Here is a 22,904-nt window from a genome sequence, read left to right on the forward strand (position 1 = left end):
TCCCAGTCATTTCCCCTGTTTAGAGGCACCCGGCAGGGCTGTCCTCTCTCCCCGTTGATCTTCGCGGTAGCGATAGAACCTCTTGCCTGCTTGTTAAGATCTAAGCTGCACTGTGAGGATATGGGAAGAGACATGAGATATAACCTTGTATCCCTCTATGCTGATGACCTCTTGGTCGGCACGGCTGACCCAAATAGAGACCTTCCCATAGTAATTGAGCAACTAAGTCAATTCGGAGAATTGTCGGGGCTCACTGTGAATTGGAGTAAGTCGCATCTGATGGTGGTAGGAGAGGACAGTCTGGGGGTTAGTGGGCCCGGCATGCCATTGGTGAAGTCCTCAGGATTTAAATATCTGGGGGTTAGGATGTCGGCACAAACAGAAGACTTTCTAAAGGATAATATCTCGCCAGCGATCCAGGAGGCAAGGGCTAAGTTTAAGTGTTGGGCCAAGCTCCCCTTATCGGTGCAGGGTCGGGTGAACCTGATTAAAATGGTAATCTTGCCTAAAATACTGTACCTACTACAACACTCTCCAATATACATCAAGGATGAGTACTTTAGAAGTCTGGACAGTGTAATCTCCTCGTTTATCTGGGGCGGCAAGCGCCCGAGAGTTAAACTCGCCACTCTATGCAGAGATCGCGATGATGGGGGTCTGGCCCTTCCAAACTTTAAGAGATATTATTATGCAGCCCAACTAACACACCTAAGGTCATGGGTGAAGCCGGAAGAACAGTCTCGGGAATCAACTAGGCTAATAAGGTGCATAGACTCCAATGTTTCCCCGTTGCAAATATTGTTATCTAGGTCCTCACATAGATCTTACCCTCCCATCGTATCTCAGGCTGTGAGAATCTGGAGAAAGGCATGCGCTTTGGAGAACTCCGAGGGCGAGGATCGAGAATCCTCTTTCCTCCTTCTGCCTATAGCCCCGGAGATCACTAGACAGCAAGGGGGGAGGCTCTGGTCACAATATGGAATCTGCTCGCTGGGCCAATTATTCCAGGATAATAGAGTCAAATCCTTCGATCAGCTTCAGGCAGAGTACGCACTGCCAAGGTCAATGTTTCACAGATTTCTACAGCTAAGGAGTGCGATTACCAGGTATGGAAGGGATAAGGATCAATGGCTTATAGAGACCCCCATCAAGGTCTTCTTGAGAAAACTTACCCCACGGAAGGGCGTCTCGAAAATATATAAATACTTATCCGCCGCTGCCACCGACGACGGGCTTATTCAGCTTATGCAGAGGTGGGCGGTGGATATCCCTGATATTAAAGAGAGTAACTGGCAGGCAGCCCTAGCAATCCCGAAAAAGGCAACAAACTCTATACGGGTTCAACAAATTCAGTTTAACATCATTCACCGGACATATTTGACCCCAGTGCGGTTAAGAAAGATGAGGGGGTCTGGGGCTGACGCTTGCCCAAAGTGCGGTGAAAATGGTGCAACATTTTGGCATTTGTTGAGGTCTTGTAATAGAGTTGACCAGTTCTGGAATAGGGTCTGCCAGGTAATTAAGGGTTTGGGGGTAGCACAGGCTAACCTTACTGATATCAACTTGGTAATGGGGTTATGGCAAGAGGGTGATATGACTAAAGAATTGAGTCTCCTCCTATTGTACCTCACCGCAATTGCTAAAGTTGTCATAGCACGCTATTGGATGGCAAAAAACGGACCGATATTTAATGAATGGCTTAACCTGGTGAACACGATATTTGAACACGAGAAATTCTACTACGCATCCAAAGGGCGTAGCACTATATTCTTTTCTATTTGGCACCCTTGGCATTTATCTGCATACTACCAGTTTAAAGGATAGGTGTATGCTAAGCACTGTTAGTGAGTCACTTATATTTTTAAACGCTATACTATCGTCAGTATTTGTAATGGATCTCACTTTGTATATAAATTAAGTATGTTCATCAATATTCTAGTCACTTATATTAAAATTGCAGGGAAGAGAAGCGGTTAGATACTCTCTGGACACTCTCGAATCACGTTCAGGTGTTCCCTTGGGTCACAGAACGGGCCCAGGTTCCTGCCTATTACACAATTGACTACACATATCCCTCGGCGAATGTCGGTAGCAAAATAAGACATATAAATTCGCCCGTCGAATCTCCGGCACGTTAGCACCAAGCACTTTAGGTATTTTCGCACTGTCTCACTTTATCAAGGTTGTACCCGGCCTGTATGCTTCTCGAATCACCCTCATCCCACTTTTTACACCCCATCTATTTCTTTTTCTCTTCTTTCCTTCTTCTTCTCTCCTCGTCTTTTTTCTTCTCTCTTAACAATCTCTTGATTGCCACTTATATCTCACTATAACCAAGAAACCAGTCAGTACCATTACTTAACGTCTTAGCCAGGCCCAATAGTCGGGTCAACGGAGCTAACTTCTAACATCCTTCCCGCCTGTGCCAAGCCATCAAATCCAAACCCGCTTGTTACCAGGTGTTCATTTCTGTATACGTCCCCTATGTGTACGCTGTCATGTTTTATGTAATACTCACTTTTATACTTATCCTTGTATATCGATTTTGTCATGCATTGTATAGGTATTGTTTCGTCTTGTCTTTTTTTATATATATGTATTTTAAAAAATGAAAAATAAAGACTCAATTAAAAAAAAAAATTAAAAAGAACATTGTAATTAGAAACTAAACAAAACTTTTTTTCTTCATAAGACAAAAATACAAGTAGAAAGAATAAAATAGCTATAATATACAGTATTTTCGCTATTTCAGGATGGTAGTATTTTGGTCAGTCTTTTTCTTGGTGGTAGGTGAGAATATTTAGGATGTACCTAACATTTATACAAAGTGTAAGGAACCACTGTGTAATCAGAATTGGATCATGTGTCTTATGTTTTACTGGCCCCACTAATTCCTGGTAAATAGGCTGAATAGTTAAGAATATTGATGCAGGACTGAGGCTAATCTATCTAGTGATACTGCCAAATAAATGAGTCTACAGGGAACATTCAATTAGGTGCAAGGCCTTGCACCTTCTATGTTATTATGGTGCAGAAAAAATGTGGCTTGAATGCAATGCACCAGTCTGTAATGGCCTGTCATGGCCAGCAACATTGTTAGCTTTTACACATTACATAGAAACGGATTCGGCATGAAAAGCGGGCAGTCTGGATTCCGGCGTTCAAAATCCCGAACGCCGAAATCCCGACAAGGGGGGGGACGTGGATCGCCCCCCCCTTGCGGGCTCGCCACGCAGCGAGCCCGGTGCCTCGCTGCGCTCGGCACACTAATTTATTCTCTCTCCGAGGGTGTCGTGGACACCCACGGGGGGAGAAAGTGTCGGGATTTCGGCGTCGGGATTTTGAACGCCGGGATCACGACCGCCGGGATTTAAACTGCATCCCCATAGAAACATGCAGGAAACCTAGCGATGTTCACCCTATTGCAATCTTTGTATATGTGTGCTGCAGAACATCAAGGTAAGATCTGCAGCACATCCCCTTTAATTGAATCAACCCTTGTTTAAAAATCTTTTGAACCTGCGCAAAATATTTCAAAAATACATAATGTATACAACAAATGCTGAATTAAATTTCATATTAGAACCACAATCTATAAAATACTACACAAAATATTTTTTACTTTAACTTAAAATATAGTAGCAATAAAATGTATATTGGTGTGTGCTTTTAAGCAACCGTTTTATATTCTTCTTCTCCTTGAACAGTCATACTCTTTAATACTGGTTATGTTTAGTTCTTCAAATTACCACCAGAAAATGTAAGTGAACCCAAAATATTATGGGAAAGTAAAATTGTTAACCAGTGTACCAAACAGCAAAAGGACTTTCTATAAAACCTCATCATACTGTATTAATAATAAAAAATAAAAAGTTGCACAGTGATATTTTTCTAACCCAATTGAATCTGTACCCAAATTAAAGAAAACAAATATATACTGTACTAGCATTCCACTTGCTGTAATTTTCATATTAAAACTTTGAGTACACATACACAATGAACTGTATACACTTCAAAATGTGACAGACTGTATCCATGGAATTGCTGCAGCTATATGATTTTAAGGACATCTGAAGCAATAATTAAATCTTACAAATCTTTAATCTTCAAAGTAGCTTTGATTTTAAAGGAAAAGGGGGCCATACTGAAGTAAATCTTAAAACCGACTTAGAATTCAGAGTCTGATCTTTTTTTTTTTTTTTAAGGCTCTCAATAAATATATGTGGTTCCACATAGTAAGATGCTCTGTAGATTAACAGCTGCCCACCCGATCTCTGGGAATGAGCCGAAGTTCTGATCCATGTTTAAGGAATACGTTTCCTGAAGAGAAAAAAAAATACAAAAAGTTCTGAAATTAAAATAATTGGTCTTTGAAGAAATATACAAATTTAAAAAGTTGAAAAAAGTTCAACTCAATTTTTTTCATTACCATGGACAGCGACAGTGACACACAAAATCTTCTTTTATTAAAAAAAAAATCGTTTTAGCCATGTTTTGTCCATTTGGCGTGTAAATTGTTTTATTGGGATTATGGCTTTCCTGCTTTTCAGAAGAACGCCAAGAAAGTGCTATATAACATTTAATACGGGTAAGGTTCATTACACAAGAAAATGACAGGTATATTAATTACACAGTAAGAAATCTCAATTAATTGGCTCATGCATGTTAAAATTAGATCTTCAATTTAATACGATCTATGGAGCTCTTCGCCCACAGTTGCTGGGACTAAATATTTAATAGCAACGTGCAAAACTCATCAGTGTGAATTTGAAATTACTGAGGATCAAAAGGTCTTAAATTAATTTCTCAGCTGGAATGAACACTGGAATAGTCTGGTGTAAAGTCAATTAGTGTATCTTCGGACAAGCAACCAAAAGTTTACAATTTTGCATAAAGTGTAATTGAATATGCATGTGTTCGTTTATGCCGAGTCCTCATTAACCCTTTGAGTGCCAACATTTCTGTGAGGGATGTTCAATGTATCCCCTAAAAATGCCAGTGTGCTCACATTTGTTATATAAATTCAAATTTAAATTTTTTTTTTTTTCGTAATTTTTTTTTTTTATATTTCCTATATAAAAGGTAAACACTACAGGTCATTATGATGAATAAAAATGTTTGCTTGGCAATTTTCACACTTATTTTGACTAATTCCATTGGCACTCAAAGAGTTAAGACAGTGTACAAACTGTGAACACTAAAGGCAGATGCCGGATGTACACTCATTAGATTAGCATAACATACAGTAGGTGTATACGGCACAGAACTGCAAACATTTTTGTCTATATGCAGATCTGACATCTGTCCCTCCTTACTTCTGGAGGACCAGCGAGTGCTGGGAAGGGACGCAGTGTAGTAAATGCGGGTTTGCGAAATTGCTATGAGAAGCAGCATTACATGCAGAGATGTATATTCCTGTCAGTTGATGCTTCAAGAGTAAAAGCCTGAGGCCTGGTGCAAACACACCAGCATTAGCTGGCCATTTCTGATTGGCTGATTGCAGATTCACCACTGAAGTGGATAGGTGCATTCTCCATTGTTTCTAGATAGTGGTTTGTTTGTTTGTTTTGGTCCTATTGTGATATTTTTTTTACTGCCTTTATGTGTGCAAGAGTGATAGCACTACACAATCTTTATTAAACAGTATTTTTAATATTTAATCTAAACTTAATAGAGATGACTGACATCTGGCATTGCTAGTTGAACAGAGCTATTCACCTCTCGAGCAGTGCCAGAGCAGGGTATGTAATTGCCTGATCATCCTTTGAGATTTCCTCTATCCCAGAGGAATCCCCCTAAGCACTATGTAGAGAGACAGGGGTCATTTTCAAATATAATATTTTAGGCATAGTTCTTGAAATTATGGAAATGCCTCAAGGGACAGAATTCCAGATAACAGATTGGAAAAGCAAAATAAATATAAAACCTTAATTCCCATCACTCACTTACCAGCTGTCTGCGCTGGATTTAATCCTACTCCATCTATTAGGACAAGAAATTAAATAGGTTACATTAAAAACAACACGTAGGCAAAGTATACATATTAAAGAAAAGGTGATTGTGAGTGGGGACTGAGCAGTATATGAGCAACAGCTAAAAACTTTCATAAGCAAATTATTATTGTTTCAATATATTTTCCTGCTGGATACCTTAAATCAGTGGTTCTCAGGCTCAGTGAATAAAATGCTGCGGTAGCATTTTACGGCCAGGACCAAGAATAAGTCTTGAACCTCAGCACTGAATTCCAGACCACAGCTGGTTATAGCAAAATCATCAAATTGATTATCACACAGCCCTCTTTATAAGGGGGAAGAGGACGTCTCCCTTTCCATTGCTTGTCTATTTTAAGATCCAATTTTGGAGACAGGTGAGACATTTTCCCTTGAGGCCAAATTGCAACAACTTCAATGAAAGCAGTTGAGTAGCAAAAAGTGAAAGAGACGTTTCTGTTTCTTATTTTCAGTTCAATGACTAGAAGGATCAGAGTCGTACTTACCGTTCGTTATTATAGCGCTTGTGTCTGCAGGTACTTTAAACTAAAAAGAATGAAAAAGTATTGTAAATTTTAAGAACCATCATAATGAGACCGGTTATTCCATGCGTTATGTAATGAAACAGTTTCGGTTGGAGGAATTTTGTTTTTATAATTTGTCCCAGGACAGATATAGGGGTGTATTCAATGCGGCCGGCGAGGGCTAATGGCGGGGATCGCCGAAAACATGTTGATGTTTAACCCCCGCGCTGGCCGTTCGCCCTATTCAACGCACCGGAGAAATCCTCGCGGTCAGCAGGCAGCCCTGCTCGCTGTCACAGCTCGCAGAAAGCATTGAATACACAATTGAAGCATTGAATACACCCCATATTCTCTTAGCACTATATGGTTTGTTTTTCTTTTATTATTATACTGGGAACAAGACAAGAATAGATTTTCCATTGTTATATAGATTAAATACATTCCCTAAATATAAAGCTTGCTTTCCCCAATTACGGGCCTAATTCGGACTTGATTGCAAAGTACATTTTTTTCTCAAAATGGACAAAACCATGCTGCACTGCAGGTGAGGCAAATGTAACATGTGCAGAGAGAGTTAGATTGTGTGTTCAAACTGAAATCTAGATTGCAGTGTAAAAATAAAGCAGGCAGTATTTACCCTGCATAGAAACAAACAAAAAGAAAAAAAAAATCTGACTCTCTCTGCACGTTACATCTGCCCCACCTGCAGTGCACATGGTTTTGTCCATTAGAGAAAAATGGACTTTACGAGCAAGGCTGAATGTACTGTATGTGCTACTCCCTCAAAGCCAGATACACATGTAGGGTCAACAAACAAAGATACATATCTTAGGGGTTTCGGTCAGAATCCGGGATACTGGAGTTCACTATACCGACCCAGCATCCCATCTGCGGCTTTAACACCGGGGCCAGATCTTCGAAAAGGATCAGGATTGTGACCACCAGAATAATGACAGCCAGCATCTCTATTGGTAAGTAACTGTGGCTGACAGTGAGAGGTAGGTTAGGTTTAGGCTTCGGGGGGTAGGGGTGAGGTTTAGGCGGCAGGGTTTCGGATGGGAATTATGTTTAGGCACTAGTGTGAAGGCTGCGGGTTAGGGGGGCAGGGTTATTTAACTAATCCAACCCCTGTAGGGTTAGGGGTCAGGAGGCCAGCATCACTATTCTGAACACCGGTCATCTATATCTATCCCGTTCTTAAATACGGTCTCCTGCCCAATAGTGATGCTGCACACTTATGCACAACAGCTCAGCACACCCATAGAGTGTAGTGCAGACAGGGCATGGGATGGACAGACAGAGTGGTGAGACTTTTTGGGTGGATTTCAGATTAATCAGATTTTGTATATTAATCACCAATACAGTTTGTGGCACTGTCATGCGGAGGAGAGACTGGTAGCATTGTTTTATCTACCAAACATTAAATACTTTCTTCTTGTAAATGTAACTATTTTACCATGGTTGATAAATGGGTCATCAGGCATAAAAGGTAGAATAGTCAAATGTATATTTACAGCAGATGGATGCAAGTGAATAAAGTAAATAATGTTCATAATGAATCTCTTAATTTTCTAAGCAACAGTTCTTCATGAAAATGATGAAACCATGATGCATTACTCCATAATGGTCGTATTATTGTATTTTAACCAAAGGAGTAGCCTTGCTAAATACACTGCTCAAAAAAATAAAGGGAACACTTAAACAACACAATGTAACTCCAAGTCAATCACACTGTCCACTAATGTGGGGTACACACCAGTACGACCCGCTCACGATGCACATCATGAGCGGGTCGTCAGTGTTTCTTCAGACCCACTCACGATGACGCGGGGGGCACGACCCGCTCACGATATGCACCGTGAGCGGGTCTGATCCGATGGCGACCCGCACCCGGGAGTATGGTCGTTTCGAGATCCTACCTGCTGCAGGTAGGATCTGAATAACGACTGACCGACACCCCAGGCAGGGAAGTGGAACTGCATGGGTATTCAATGATGGCGGGTGCTAGATTTAACACTATAGTGGTAGCATGAGATGGAGTCTACAACCCACACAAGTGGCTCAGTTGGTGCAGCTCATCCAGGATGGCACGTCAATGCGAGCTGTGGCAAGGTTTGCTTTGTCTGTCAGCGTAGTGTCCAGAGCATGGAGGCGCTACCAGGAGACAGGTCAGTACCTCAGGAGAAGTGGATGAGACCGTAGGAAGGCAACATCCATCAGCATGACCGGTTTGGCAGTGGGTCAGTAATGGGTGTGGATCGTATTGTCGACCCGACTTAGGTTGAGTCATAAGATCGACACCATTGGGTCGACAGAGTTCTAGGTCGACATGGGGTTAGGTCAACAAATGCATTAGGTTGACATGAGTTGAGTCAACAGGTCCCGAGGTCGACATAGGTTTTTCCACTGACCCGAATGTCGACACAGTTGGTACCGAGATGAGATCCTCAGACCCCTTGCGAGACCATATGCTGGTGCGGTTGGCCCTGGTTTCCTCCTAATGCAAGACAATGCTAGACCTCATGTGGCTCTGGAGTTTGTCAGCAGTTCCTGCAAGACAAAGGCATTGATGGTATAGACTGGCCCGCCCGTTCCCCAGACCTGAATCCAACTGAGCACATCTGGGACATCATGTCTCAGCTCCATCCACCAACACCACATTGCACCACAGACTGTCCAGGAGGTGGCGGATGCTTTAGTCCAGGTCTGGGTGGAGATCCCTCAGGAGACCATCCGCCACCTCATCAGGAGCATGGCCAGGCATTGTAGGGAGGTCATACAGGCACGTGGAGGCCACACACACACTACTGAGCCTCATTCTTGACTTGTTTTAAGGACATTACATCCAAGTTGGATAGAATAGAATCAGTTGAATCAGCCTGTAGTGTTTTTCCACTTAATTTTGAGGGGGGCTCCAAATCCAGACCTCCATGGGTTAATACATTTGATTTCCATTGATAATTTTTGTGTGATTTTGTTGTCAGACCATTCAACTATGTAAAGAACAAAGTATATAATAAGGATATTTCATTCATTCAGATCTAGGATGTGTTATGTTAGTGTTCCCTTTATTTCTTTGAGCAGTGTATATTGCAATATTCATTTGTTCTATATTAGACAGCTGGTTTGTCATATCAAGACCTGGGCAAAAAATGAAGTAGAACAAAGCTGCACATTTTAAACCAGGATAAGTGATAGGGAAAACTGCCCGGAATCCTCCTATCATTACCGCAATAGGGGTTACTATGGAAACTAGACTCCTGCATGAACATTTTAATCGGCTGGGTGGAAAAGGACCAATGTTCTCCAGGTTCCCTCATTACTTGGTCCATCCAAGAAAATTATAATATGTAATAGGAAATAATCCTCTAAATTGATTATATTAGAAATGCAGTAGAACAATGGGTTTCTCATTTTAACAACCAAATTGAACCAATTGATCAAACCTGAGGTTACAAAATCAAACATTCAAGTGTCTGATATCTGAAAAAAATAACAGAAATAATGAAGATTGTATCAAGCAGATTTTTGTCCTACCATACCCGACTCTCAATAATTGCTCCATTCCCCAGCACTATCACAAAAATAAATCTGAGGCAGGATTGACTGGTTTAACCCTTTGATTGGCAAGTGAAATTGTCAAAATAGATGTGAAAATTCCCAGCAAACATTTTTTATTCATCATGACCTGTAATGTTAACCTTATAGAGGAAATGTAATCTTTTTTTTACAAATTTTTTTTAATTTGAATTTATATAACAAATGTGAGTGACGCTGGTATTTCTAGTGGAAATGTTTAACCTCTCAGAGATATTGGCACTCTAAGGGTAAAAAAAAAAAAAAAACACTCCCTCTCAAAAAGACCCAAACTCCTCCTTAATGTTAACCGCAGTGGCCGTGTGTGACCAAACAGAGCAACACTAGAACTCATCCATCAGACGCCATCTTGGGCTCGCCAACATTTAGAAAACTTAAATTCCCACCATAGAACTAGGAGCAATGTTAGCCTTTTATTATACAGGATGTAAAATATATTAAATCAAAGCCCAATAGCATTATTGATGTTCAAAGTATTAAAGCATGGTTGATGCCTACACAAGGATTGACTTCCTTATACAATGAAGAAAGAAGGCACTTGTTAAGTCCTTTCCATCAGTATTATAAAAATTATACTTCTATTATGCACTCACATTATATGGGAGATTTAACAAACCATTGAGACGGAAACAGTACCATTGTCACAAGCAACCAATCAGCTCCCACAGTTGATAAAAATAACAGAAAATGATTGGATTCTATAGGCCACTTCTCCAATTTAATCTCTCTTGAAGGTTTGTTGTATCTCTGCCTCTTGCAGTATTCTGTGGGCATATGATATGGGTCTTCCTTGACACATATTAAAACCAACTCTTCTTTCGGGACATGGCTGCTCTCTACCTACCCATGAGCGGCTGTATTGCAATAGCGACTAGCCACAGCATGCTGCCGGCCATGCACAGAAGCATACTCAATACTGTATTCTATGGAGTGTGAGTGCATTCCCAGTGCACGCTCATGGAAATGCTAATAGCATTCAATGAGTCGCATTTGGCATGTTAGCTTATAGGATGACAATGGACACATATCAGTAATACTTCAAAAGACCTCCTGTGCAATGAAACTTCGGTGCTGTGAATACTCAGGGAAACCATTCTCTCTAACACCACCAAAACAAATAAATAATCCCAAGAGCACTGTCTCTCGGATAACAGAAAACACCACCTTCTCCCGATCCTGGTTTCCTTCCATGTCAACACCTTAAAAAAAATTGCTTTTTTCCTAAAAACGCATTGGTGGTGTGAGGGAATCATCTCCTTGTGGATGAGCAACGACTCATTCCATTGGTCCAAAGACACCTCATCTCACTCCAGACGAACAGGACAAAGACCACCATTTGGTTTTCCGGGGAGAACTTTTGATGCATTTGTTTTGCCATTTCTTATCTGACTTATTACAACAATTTGGAAGAAAACCTTGTGTTTGGAGACTAAGCGATTGTCCTTATTTGCATAAAGGAATGCAGCGGGCGGAGTATAAAATAAAGTGGTGGTGAAATGGAGTTTCCAGGCACATTTATAGAAACATTAATGTGAACAAATCTTATTATTACAAGGTCAGTCCTGAGAAAGTATCCATCAAAGAAAGAAGGGATTGTATGTGTATTTTAATGGACATATTTATATCTTCTTGTTAATGTTTAACATTTTATTCCTCTGGCGTAATCTTGTGGTAGCGCTTTGTGGTACTTTTGTGATAGGCTGCCACCACGGTGGTGTGCAGAGAAGTATTTTCTGTGCCTTCCATGACTCAGATAATACAACATTCCAAAGTAAATACCTAGCGATTAGGAATTGTTTAAACTCACACTTACCTCTTCTGCTGCAAACTTTAGAACGGCTGTGAATGGTGTACATTCAGGGACACTAAGCCTGTGCAGAGGACACAAATACAATATTAAGAGAGCAACTATAGAATATATTTTGCAGAATAAACTAGTAATAAATATTAACATGTTAATGGTTTGGTTGGTTCTAGGTTGGTCTAAGGCTAGAGCCACACATTGCGGTTTAACGGGTCCCCTGCAGCAGGAAGGTGTCTGTCTATGTATTTCTATGTAGCCGCCTACACATATCCTGCTGAACCACAGCCACCAGAATGCAGTTCAGCAGGATCACAAGACGGACAGATGACAAGTACAACACAGACATGTGTGTGTACAGTTCAGTTGTATTGTGTGTGTACAGTGTAGTTGTATTGCAAAACCATAGACCGCTGCCCACTTCCTGCCTGTGCCCACAATCATTAGGCCTATGTCCCATGCCAACACCCGCTGGCATCATGAGCACAAATCCCCCCCGCCCACACTGGCACCCTTGATAAGCATGTGTCCTGTCACAACCCCCCACCCACCCGCGTCAAACATGTGTTTGTTGTGTGTGTCCCGCCGGCACCCGTTATCGGCAGCCTTTCATATGTACCTATACAATGAAGGGCATCCTTAAAACATAAATCAGCCATTTGATTTACTGTAATTAAAAACTAGTGTTTATATTTAAAAATGTATTAAAAACTGCTTTATCGCCCTTGCCCAGTTGGCTGACATTAAATACATTTTATTGCCCTATTTATAAAAATGCACAAACAAGAAAAATATATAAAAATTATGAATAGCAGGATGCAGTCTAAACGCAATGTGTGAACCCAATGTGTATCCTGTCAAATGGGTCCTGTTCTGCTGCATCCTGCTAAAACGCTATGTGTGGGCAAAGCCTAAAGTATAAACATTTTAAAACCAAGATAGGGGATAGACTTGTGCAATGGTGAAGGGCTTAATTTGTAATCATTTTTCTAATGTACAAGACAAATTTATACTCATATATGTATAAATTAAAGGAAAACTACCTTCCATTTGAGAGCAGATTAAAAAATAAGCACAGGTTCATATAGAGAACGTCGATAAACATCACACGACAAACAGCATTAATATTTCACTCATTCCTACAAAAATGTCATATACAGTATAAATGTTACCCTTTGCAGTACCCTCAACAGCATGACATTTATACAAGCATTGATGTTGACCAGCTTCTGTGAGCACCACCCTTGATGTACTGTACATGGCTGCTAATTGGTCGAGCGATTGGGCCGACAGCGGTTTTGTTTGAAATACTATTTTCTTAATCTAGAAATACAGTTTACAAAGGTGGTTGCGGAGACCTAAATATGGCCTCTCATGAAAAGTACTCAAAAATGAATACTGAAATCTATCCAATAGGAATTGCTGGATAAATCAATATTGAATCTAGTTCAGTATCAATACAAACCTTTGAAATGTGTATTCAGTATACCAAGTTCTGTCTTGCATATCTATAATTACTGTATTTACTTAAAGTGGGACTCAATTCTAAAGTATATTTTTCTGGAATTGTCCTCCTTAAAGGACCTCCTCCAAACAGCATCTGGCAGACATATATATGCATTATGTGGATCTCTATGGTAATGAGAGAAACCTCAATTATGCTATTCGACGGAAGAATGACGATGGACAAAATACATGTTGCACAGTAAAATACTTTAAGTATATATTTGCATTTGCTATGCTACTTTTTTCATTAAGAGCAAAAATCCTCTTGGCGGAAGCCACGTGCCACGATAAATTACCAATAAAAACACTTGGGTTTGATGCGGATAGGAGGATTTAGCTGGGTGGCAGCATTGCTTACATAGTACATACTGGGTTCACAGTGCGAACATTTGATCCCATTTTGTGCGGCGACTAGAAGTTTAATTAAAGATTTAGTTTAAAAAATATGACCAGGAATAAATTATTTGACAACAGGTAGGGCACCAATCAATTATCCCCTTTCAAGGATGTTTTTATTTTACCAGTCTTCCAGCAATTCAGGAGTTAAATGAACACTCACTACTTCAAAAGAACACACTTATGGTTTGGTGAGCCAGATTAAATTTAAATATCACAATACCATTAGGAGTCATTAAGTACTGTATTAATTGTCCTCATCATGCCATTACCATCCATTTAATAGGAACAAATGGTCAGATAATAATCTTAGCATATCTGTGTCAGTTGGCCATACAGTATAGTCACAGACCTGTGAATTTCAAATCAATTTACTTATTAATCTACTACAATAGGATTATTAGCAGGTGTCATTCTTACCAATTATTAAATGAAATGACAGCGTAAATCCACAATATATAATGGCTATGACTATTTTCCCTTGGAAAGGACCCAGATGTGACATGAGTTGTTAGATGCCCCTACAGTGTTTTTTATTGTGTCTGTAGTTTAGGTTGGTTATTTTATTTTATTTCAGCTGCAGTGGCCCCTCGCGGGCCTGCTTTGCTCCCCTCCCCTTCGGCACGGTGTCTCACTTCGCTCACCACAGGTTTATATGCCCCCTCCAGGGAGACGTGGACTCAGTGCATGATGGGAAAGGTCCTCCTGGTGAAGGGGGATCTAGCTGCTATAAATATATAGGGCCTTACACTTATCAAAGAAAATATGATTCGGGATTTGAGAAATCAGGGTGCCAAGGTCAGGTCAAAAACAAGAAATACATAAAATGGATAAATTGTAAAGAACATTTAGGGAGATTAAGTTTGTATACAGTGCATATACAGTATATTCCACAGGGCTTTACAGAAAATAGAGACAATTACATCAATACCTGCCCTTCTGGACCTTATAATCTATGTTTCCTAACACACACACACACACACACACACACACACACACACACACACACACACACACACACAGTCGGTTAATTCTTTGTCAGTAGCTAATTAACCTACTAATAAGAAACTGAAAAACCCATGCAAGCCATGACCGAGAACTGAGCTCATGAGTTTAGTGATGTCAGGAAGTAATAATAATCATTACGCCAGCTCAATGGCTGCAGCTTTAATTTGCCTTCAGCAACTTTATGGTTGCTGAAAATGTCTGATAGAATTTGTCTGGCTGGTCAGTGAAAATGCATGTTCCAACACAGGGGGTTATGCAACTGGATACCAACTGTTGGAATGTCCCGACAGTTGGAATCCCAGCCTTAAGGTGCCCACAGACGCTACAATTGTACTGTGCTATGCGTTTTTGACTGTACAATGGTTCTATACAATTTTTCTTCCAGCTTGCTATGAGATGTGCACTTGGATGCATGTGATGAACCCATGTTTGTAATGTTAAATTTCAGATGTAGTCTAAAAAGTATGTGCAGCACGTACTTTTTTAGACATACAATATCGGGCTTATCGCATCGCACAAGCCCATAAACACCATCCAATAATTGTACATAAGATGCAATTTGTGCTTAAAAAGTACAAAACGCATTCGATAATTGATGTGTCTGTGGGCACCTTTATTCACTGGCTTCCAACACTATCTCAACAGTTGGAATTTAATGTGTCGGAAAGTCCGTGGATCGGCCAAAACGTCCGCGGATTGCTGAAAACCGGCCATGACAAAACAGTTTCATCTTTAAGATAAAAAGACAAAACTGACAGCCCTCAATGCTGTTGGAAATGGCAGCATTAAATAGGCGAGTGACGTTATTTCCCCCTGAGGGAAAGATCGGCACAGATTGACTGCAGCTGATAGCCCGATGTCGGACTAAGGACCGTCTGAATCACAACTGTTGGAGCATCACCCGGCCCGCCAAAGAACTTGGGCAAGAATTAACCAAAGCTTCAAACACACACTGTGTCGCAAGTTACTAAAGCAGCCCTGACGTTCACTCACTCATGATTAAAATTATAGTATAAGTCAGGCTATACCATGGGGCATTTTAGAACGAAAGTCCTTCTTAATGAAAGTGATGACTCTTGAGTGGCAGATGTTGGTGCTCTCTCCACCTCTTCTAAATTTTCCACCACTCCGGATACATAGGTGAAGTTGTGTTGGGAAGTCACTAACATTGTAGGAATGAAATATACTTACACTTTGTAAGGAAGTCGAGGATCTGCTGTAAGCGTAATTTTAAATGTTACCTTTGACCTAAAATTAGAAAAACATGGCAGTAATTAAGCTGCTGACATTTCCATTTCAATGTTGCATTTCGAACACTTGTATAGCAAACCGTTAAAAAGCAGCTGACATTTAACTTTCAAACGAATCAGAAAAATACACAGTCCGTGATGGAACAGCATTTTACAGACAATGCTTTGCTAAAATTACCTCAGCTCAAAGCAGAATTGACAACAATAAATTATACAAGGTTCTATAATAGCTGTTTTGTAGCGGCCTACATTCTTCTGAAACATATTCCAGTACATATGGCTTGCTGGCTCTTTAGGTATTAAAATAAGAGGTGTACGTCATCTCATTCTAAATGTACAGAAGCAGCGCACATTAAATGTCTTCACGCTGGGTGATTCTGCTGCCACTCTACTACGATTCTTAACAGTAACGTCAACATTGCTCAAAATACTTGCTATATTTTATTCACAATTCCATAGTTCCCGATAATTATGGGTTTCACAGGAAAAAAAATCCAGAGCCTATCATCACCTACATAGGATAGCATCAGGTTAAAGTAATCAGCACCCGGTCCCCTCTCTTACAGAAAGATGTCATGGAGTTTCTTAATAAACAGATCATGTAATCCATATGATAAACATGCTAGGTTTTACGCAAGGCTCCTTGGTGGTGACATGAAGGAGAATTGCTTTAGTCATAGATCAACTGACAGATGTTAGACGAAAAATTGTTTGTTAGTGCTGGATGAATGGAGGCCAAAAATAGCTGGAGAGATGTGGATATGGGAAATAGGATCTTGTTTTTGAATATCCCTCAAAACTCAGCTGGTTAGGGACAGTCCTATCAGGTACTAAGGACCTTATTCTGGTTGACTTGCAAGGCTGTGAAAGGCCACCAAAGGCCGCCCGCCCTCTCCCTCACACAGCTGAGAATGGATGATTTGCAGAATCATCCATTTGCAGCCAGGGAGAAATCATTCGATGTATGGTGTCTCATCTGCAAGCGTCCTGTGCAGGAAGCAGGTGGGCAGCTGACATCCTATAAATATATAAAAAAGGGAGAAGCACCAGGTCTTAGTGCAATCAATTAGCAGCTGTTCAAATTGGGGTGTGTTACTCCCCTAAATATGAATAGACAAAGAAAAAAATACAGAGAACAACGCTTCTGCTATACTGAAGCATGAATACACCGTACACGGCTAGGTGAAACAGAAAAAAAATATTTTAATGAAATATCACAATATTAAAATTCCATGCATTGAAATAAAGATAATAAAATGAGCCTTATATTTTCTATTGGGTCTTATTGATTGTAAACTGCACCTCCATAGTATCAATCAGGGATATATTCTGGATGTGTGCCGCTTACAAAGTCCCAGTTAAATGTCCAGCTATTGGAAATCGGTACAGACAGATTTTGTATCCATTGGTGTAACGCTTCTTATAACCTGGGTTAAAAGCTTTGGTGAAAACACAGCACCTTGACCCGGGTCAACACTTGTGCAACTTCTACAAGGCTAAAGGACCTCTGACGTCACAACTACATGACATGTGACAACAGGAGGAGCAAGGTCGGAACATGAGACCCAAAATGTTCACTCGCCATACTTAGGGCATGGTGACTAGCTCCGCCCACCACCTGATTATTACAGGCAATAGATGTTGACATGGCTAGTGACAATACAAACCCAACAACCTTGCTTCTCCCTCTGCTGTCGCACATCATGCGCTTATGATATCAGAGGTGCTATAGCACACAAGGATTTACCAACTACCACTGGACAAGATGCAGCAAAATGTGGTCCGAGAGCTGGTAGTAGGGTTTAGGTTGGGGCTGCCTTGGCAGTCTCTAGGATAGGCATTCCCAACAACAGTTCTCAAGGCACATGAGCAACCCAAGTTTTTGGGTGATATTCATGCTTTAGCACAGGTGGCTTAATTAGTACTTCAGCTATTTTGATTTAACCACCTGTGCTGAAGCCTAGATATCACTAAAACCTGCACTGTAAAGTGTGCCTTAAGGAACGAGGTTGGGTATGCCTGTTCTAGGGGATAATTTACTAAGAGGAGAGTTCTATTGAAAATGAGATGTTGCTCATAGCAACCAATCAGAATCTACCCAGGGGCAAACGCAGGATTTTCAGAAGGGGGTTTCCAGAGGAGCGGAGCAAAGCACAAAGATGGACACTAGATGGACCAGTATATGCCGGGTCAGTTAAAGTATTATAGATAGACCAAATGTAATATTAATATATATATATACACACACACACATACATACAGGGGCATCAACAGCCGTGTAGACCCCTGGGCATAGCAATGTATTGGGGCCCCTACCGATCCTCCAGCAGTAGGGGTGGGGGAAGCTGTGATGTCCTGCGGGTAGTAGGGGGTATTATATCAACTGCTCAGCATGTAGGGCATGGATCAGTAATTTCCACTAATTACCCCTTAAACTGCACAGATGGTGGGAGATGGGGTGGGAGAAGGGGGCATTGGGCTGAATGAAGGGGCCCTGATACATAACTTCCAGGCTGGTAGCGGATGTTTAATATGCAGAGGAGGGGTGTATAGTGGAGTGGGCTTATTATTCATAATTTTCTGGTGGGAGGACAGCTTGCTTGACTGCAGATATCTCCAGTTTCCAGAAATAGATTTCTTAGATTTTAATGGAATTAAAAACTAGAGAATCCCACCTACCAAATGATATTGGGGACTAGGGGATCAGAGTTCAGGAGGCAGAGCAATCTGCCAACGAGTATATACAACTACATACCAGGTGTGTGGAGCTGGAGCAGTAACCAGCTGCTGGAAGGCTAGTATCTCTGGTTCTGGGCAAAGTAGAGACAGGCTACTAGTGTCCATCAAAGGGGGAGAGTCCCAGCTTTTGGATTATATCCTCAGAAAAAACTCTAAGTCAGACAAAACCTGAAATATCTGACTGGGAATAGCAATTAACAGGCTTGGATGGGGACCACTGCTTTGAAGTCAGATATCTCCGGTTCCCAAGGGCCGATTTTTAAAATTCTTGTACCCTTGGAAAGAGGGGACCCTCAGCTTTCAGCCTAGGGCCCTTAGACTCCTGGGGGGTTTCTGGGTACTCAGAAACCCCCCCTGCGTGCGCTACTGCTACCTATATATTGATAGAAAATCCTATCTTAGTAAATAAACCCCTAGGCATCTGGACTGGCCATAGATGAAGAGAGCAGTGCCATGAGGGGGAGGGGGGAACAATAGAGTGGCTAGGGTTGGCCTAGCTCCTAAAGCCACATCCTTTTTTAAAAAGGCAATTTATTTGGCATTTACCAGTCTTAAAATAGGGATACAGTATAATATCCTGGTGGTGAGGAACCCGGCGGTCAAAACACAGATGCCAGTGCACCGATCCTGACAAAGGCTTTGTAAGCACACTTACCCTGCCTTACATCATCCTAACCCTAACCCCCCCCCCCCCCAACAGCCTAACCTTAACCCTCACCGCTAGTGTCTAAACCTAACCCCCCCTGTCCCAAAATCTATCCACCCTCTAGACCAGGGGTCTGCAAGTTATTTTAATCCAGAGTCTGGATGTTTATAATTATTTTGATCAAGGTCCACAAAATCGAAATATCTGGAATGTCATTAATAACAAGTTTTTATTTTGGTGCTGAAACTTATACTACATTCCTTAAATTTTAAGTATAAGTTTCAGCACCAAAATAAAAACTTGAGGATTAAAATGAGCCTGCACCGCTGGGTAGCGTGATTTCCCCTTAAGGCAGGACAAAGCTGCCTGTCCATCTCCTGTGCCTTTATGTTTGTTTGCTGGGTCCTTGGAGCTCCTCCACGCTGTGGTGCACAGAGGACTGGGATCCACTCAGCTCCTCAGCCTCCACATCAGTCACTTCCCGAGACACTGTCAGCCCGATCACGTGACTGATCTAACCAATCATGCAATACTGGCACCATGGTGGGGGAAGGAAGATGCAAGCTCTGGCCTCTCTGCGTTGTTACAGCGCAAATGCCATGCTACTAAAGTGCATGCTACTGCAGCATCGCAGCACTAATCTCTCTAGGGATAGTCCGCTTTTCTGTCCATTGCGGTTCGGAGATGGACCATGGTTTGCCAGTTGCCGACCATTGCCCTAGACCAGGGTTGGGGAACCTTTTGTGTGCCAAGGGCCGTTTGTATGGGGAAAAAAATCGTTCGGGGGCCATATGTAAAAAATTCTCTAACAAATTGTCCTGCTGCAGCTGTCACACGCTCCGGCGGCTGACGCTGAATAGGACTGACAGTCTCCGGGTGCTGTTGATTAAGAGGAATCTCGCAAGAACTACCGACCTCTCGCAAGAATTCCCCTGTACTTGACTCCTGGCAAAGCTGCCAGGTGGGTGGGAGGGCCACTCAGACCGGCTACGGGGGCCGCATAGGCCCCCGGGCCTGAGGTTCCCCAACCCTTCCCTAGACATTTACCCTCTACCCACAGCCTAGCCCTAAACTCCCCCTCCCTGCAGGCTAAACATAAGTCCCAATCCCTGTCTACACCCATCCTCTCCCCATCACCAGCCGCACATTAGCCAACCCCATATGGCTACAGATAAGTATGTGGGCATTCCAGCATCAACATCCTGAAACTCTCAAGAGTCTGGCGCCAGTATATTTAAAACTGAGATGCAAACCACAACCCTAAAGGTGCGTACACACGGAGGCGATTTTGTCCAAAATCGCAGGAAATATTGTCGCTGAGCGACCATATTGCCCGCAATGGGAGTGTGCACCGGCGATATATCGCCGGGTGCGCGCTCCCGTTTTTGCCCCTGTGGTGATCGCTGGTCGCAGGAACATGCTCCTGCGACCAGCTGATTACCACTGCCGGGCTCCCCCCGGCAGTTTCTTTTTCATCAGCGACCATCTCTGGTCGCTGATGAACAGGAGAAACTGAGCAATATATTGCTCAGCCATATATGGCTGAGCAATATATCTCCCCCGTGTGTACACAGCATTAGGGGCATATTCAATGCTTTTTGCTCGCTGTCACAGCTCGCACGATCAGTATTCAACTGACCCCCTGCAAACGCCGATCCCACCTCGCTGGGTTTTTGCAGTGATGTGGAAATGGCGTGTGCAGCAGCCTAAACAGCGAGGCTTGTGGCTAAATGCAGCAGGCTCTCTGCATTAGCCACGAACCTTACTGTTTGGGGGAATCCTCCCAGTCATCTGACAGCGAGGGTTCCCCCGGAACATTGAATAAGGTGAGCAGACGGCGCGGGGGTTAAATGGCGAGGCTTGCTTTAGTTGACCCCAGCCATTTAAACCCCTCGCTAGCCCTTAGCGTACCATGACAATAGTACATTGCACCCGTTACCTGCAACTCGGCCTTAATTGAACTTAATCCACAATTTGGTCTACCCCATTGTTATTTAACAGATGCAAACTCTCCAATTCACTGGTAGGCACCATTTTACACTCTGACTGGGTATGCTGGGACTTGCAGTTCCATCACAGCTGTACAACCAAAACTACTGCCCACCATCAGAGTAATACTGACTCCAGCTAAGAAAGTGTCTTTCATTAAATGGGTGATACGTTACCTCTCTGCACCTCTCTGCACTTTCCCGACTACCTAATAATATTAATGATGTAATCCTGGAACATGCCCAGCGGAGAGATGTGTTACAGGGTTTATTACAGAAGTCACTCAGAGAATAGACACACACCAGGATAAATAGAATCGCACCCTACCGCTACTTACATCGTGTACGGAGCAGAGTGCGAGCTCCGCTGCCCAAGTTGTCAATCACTGAACCTAGAGAACTGACAATAGCAGCCTCACCGGTATTCGCGTCACCAGGAAAGGGCTGTGCAATAGAGCTGCCCGAACCAATGCCTGTGTGAGAACGCTGCGAAAACTGTAGCAGCGACAAACACAGCTGCTCCGGTAGATTTATTGTTAGTATATATCAAATCATGTTAAAGAGAAGTCCCGTTCTATTCACCTAAAATACTGGCATTTCATTTCTATGTATCTACAGGCGGCGAGCGGCAGCCGCATTAAAGGGCTTGAAGTGTTATTACGTGGTCATAGACAATACTAGGAGTCGCTGAGTGTTTTGACTTCCGGCAGCCATCTTAAGTATGGGCAAAAGTGTTTATGCCATGGTAGATGTAATATTTATTGGTATTTTTATTTTATAGTCTCACCAAAATTATGCAGTAATGCTGCCAATCACAATTAGAATTTTTTTAGTCCGCTATCTATTTAGCTGTTTATTTGCAAATATTAATATTTTGCTATATTACATTACCATACCTCCCAACTTTGAATCCAAGCAAAGAGGGACATTAGCGTGACCACGGGGCGTGGCCTAGCAGCAAGTTGCATGGCCGACAAATTGCGCCATTCTGTGAGTCCACACCCCCATTTTCCATCACTGTGGGGGCATGGCCAGCGGCTCTGTAGCTGCTGGCCAACCCCCAGCCCCTCTGCTTGTTGGAATAGACGCTGACGGCACTAGGCTGGACGTGGGAGCGTCCCCAAAAACCAGGACGTTTCCACAGAAAGCGGGACTGTTGGGAGATATGCAGGGCCGGCGACAGGGGGGTCATGGGAGACATGTGTGATGGGCCCTGGCGATCTGAAGGGCCCTAGAGCCCAGCCAGGGCCTGTCTGTGTTACCCCCAAATCTGAAGCCTGTGTCCATTGTGCGTGCCACCCCCGGGTCTCTCCGACTGCAGCAGCGCTGATGTGTCAATCACCATTCACAGTGTCCGCCGTGTACAGCTGCCAGGGGGCCGCAGCCACTCAGCACTCACATTTGGCTGTCTCCTGGCTGCACTGCGCACCGCATGGACCTTACTGTGCATGCCATGCGC

The 22,904-nt window shown here is 42.4% G+C and overlaps 1 protein-coding gene across 1 annotated transcript; it reads right to left on the bottom strand.

Annotated features, from left to right (window-relative positions):
• Window positions 1-3,935: 3,935 nt before the first annotated feature.
• On the bottom strand, window positions 3,936-21,938 carry UFM1 (ubiquitin fold modifier 1). Its single transcript, XM_083169761.1, has 6 exons — window positions 21,784-21,938; window positions 16,014-16,070; window positions 11,925-11,982; window positions 6,497-6,536; window positions 5,950-5,982; window positions 3,936-4,320 (listed from the first exon to the last, which is right to left on the bottom strand). Coding segments are annotated over exons 1-6 (258 nt in total). The 5' UTR covers window positions 21,786-21,938; the 3' UTR covers window positions 3,936-4,252.
• Window positions 21,939-22,904: the final 966 nt, after the last annotated feature.

This window comes from Crinia signifera, chromosome 2, assembly GCF_055691185.1.
Source record: "Crinia signifera chromosome 2, ASM5569118v1, whole genome shotgun sequence".
NCBI lineage: Eukaryota > Metazoa > Chordata > Amphibia > Anura > Myobatrachidae > Crinia > Crinia signifera.

Excerpts from the sequence above, each read along its gene's own strand:
- UFM1 (XM_083169761.1), bottom strand. Across the intron at positions 5,983-6,496 it reads AAGCGCTATAATAACGAACG|ATGGAGTAGGATTAAATCCA; the intron begins GTAAGTACGACT and ends TTGTCCTAATAG. Across the intron at positions 4,321-5,949 it reads AAATCCAGCGCAGACAGCTG|GAAACGTATTCCTTAAACAT; the intron begins GTAAGTGAGTGA and ends TTTTCTCTTCAG.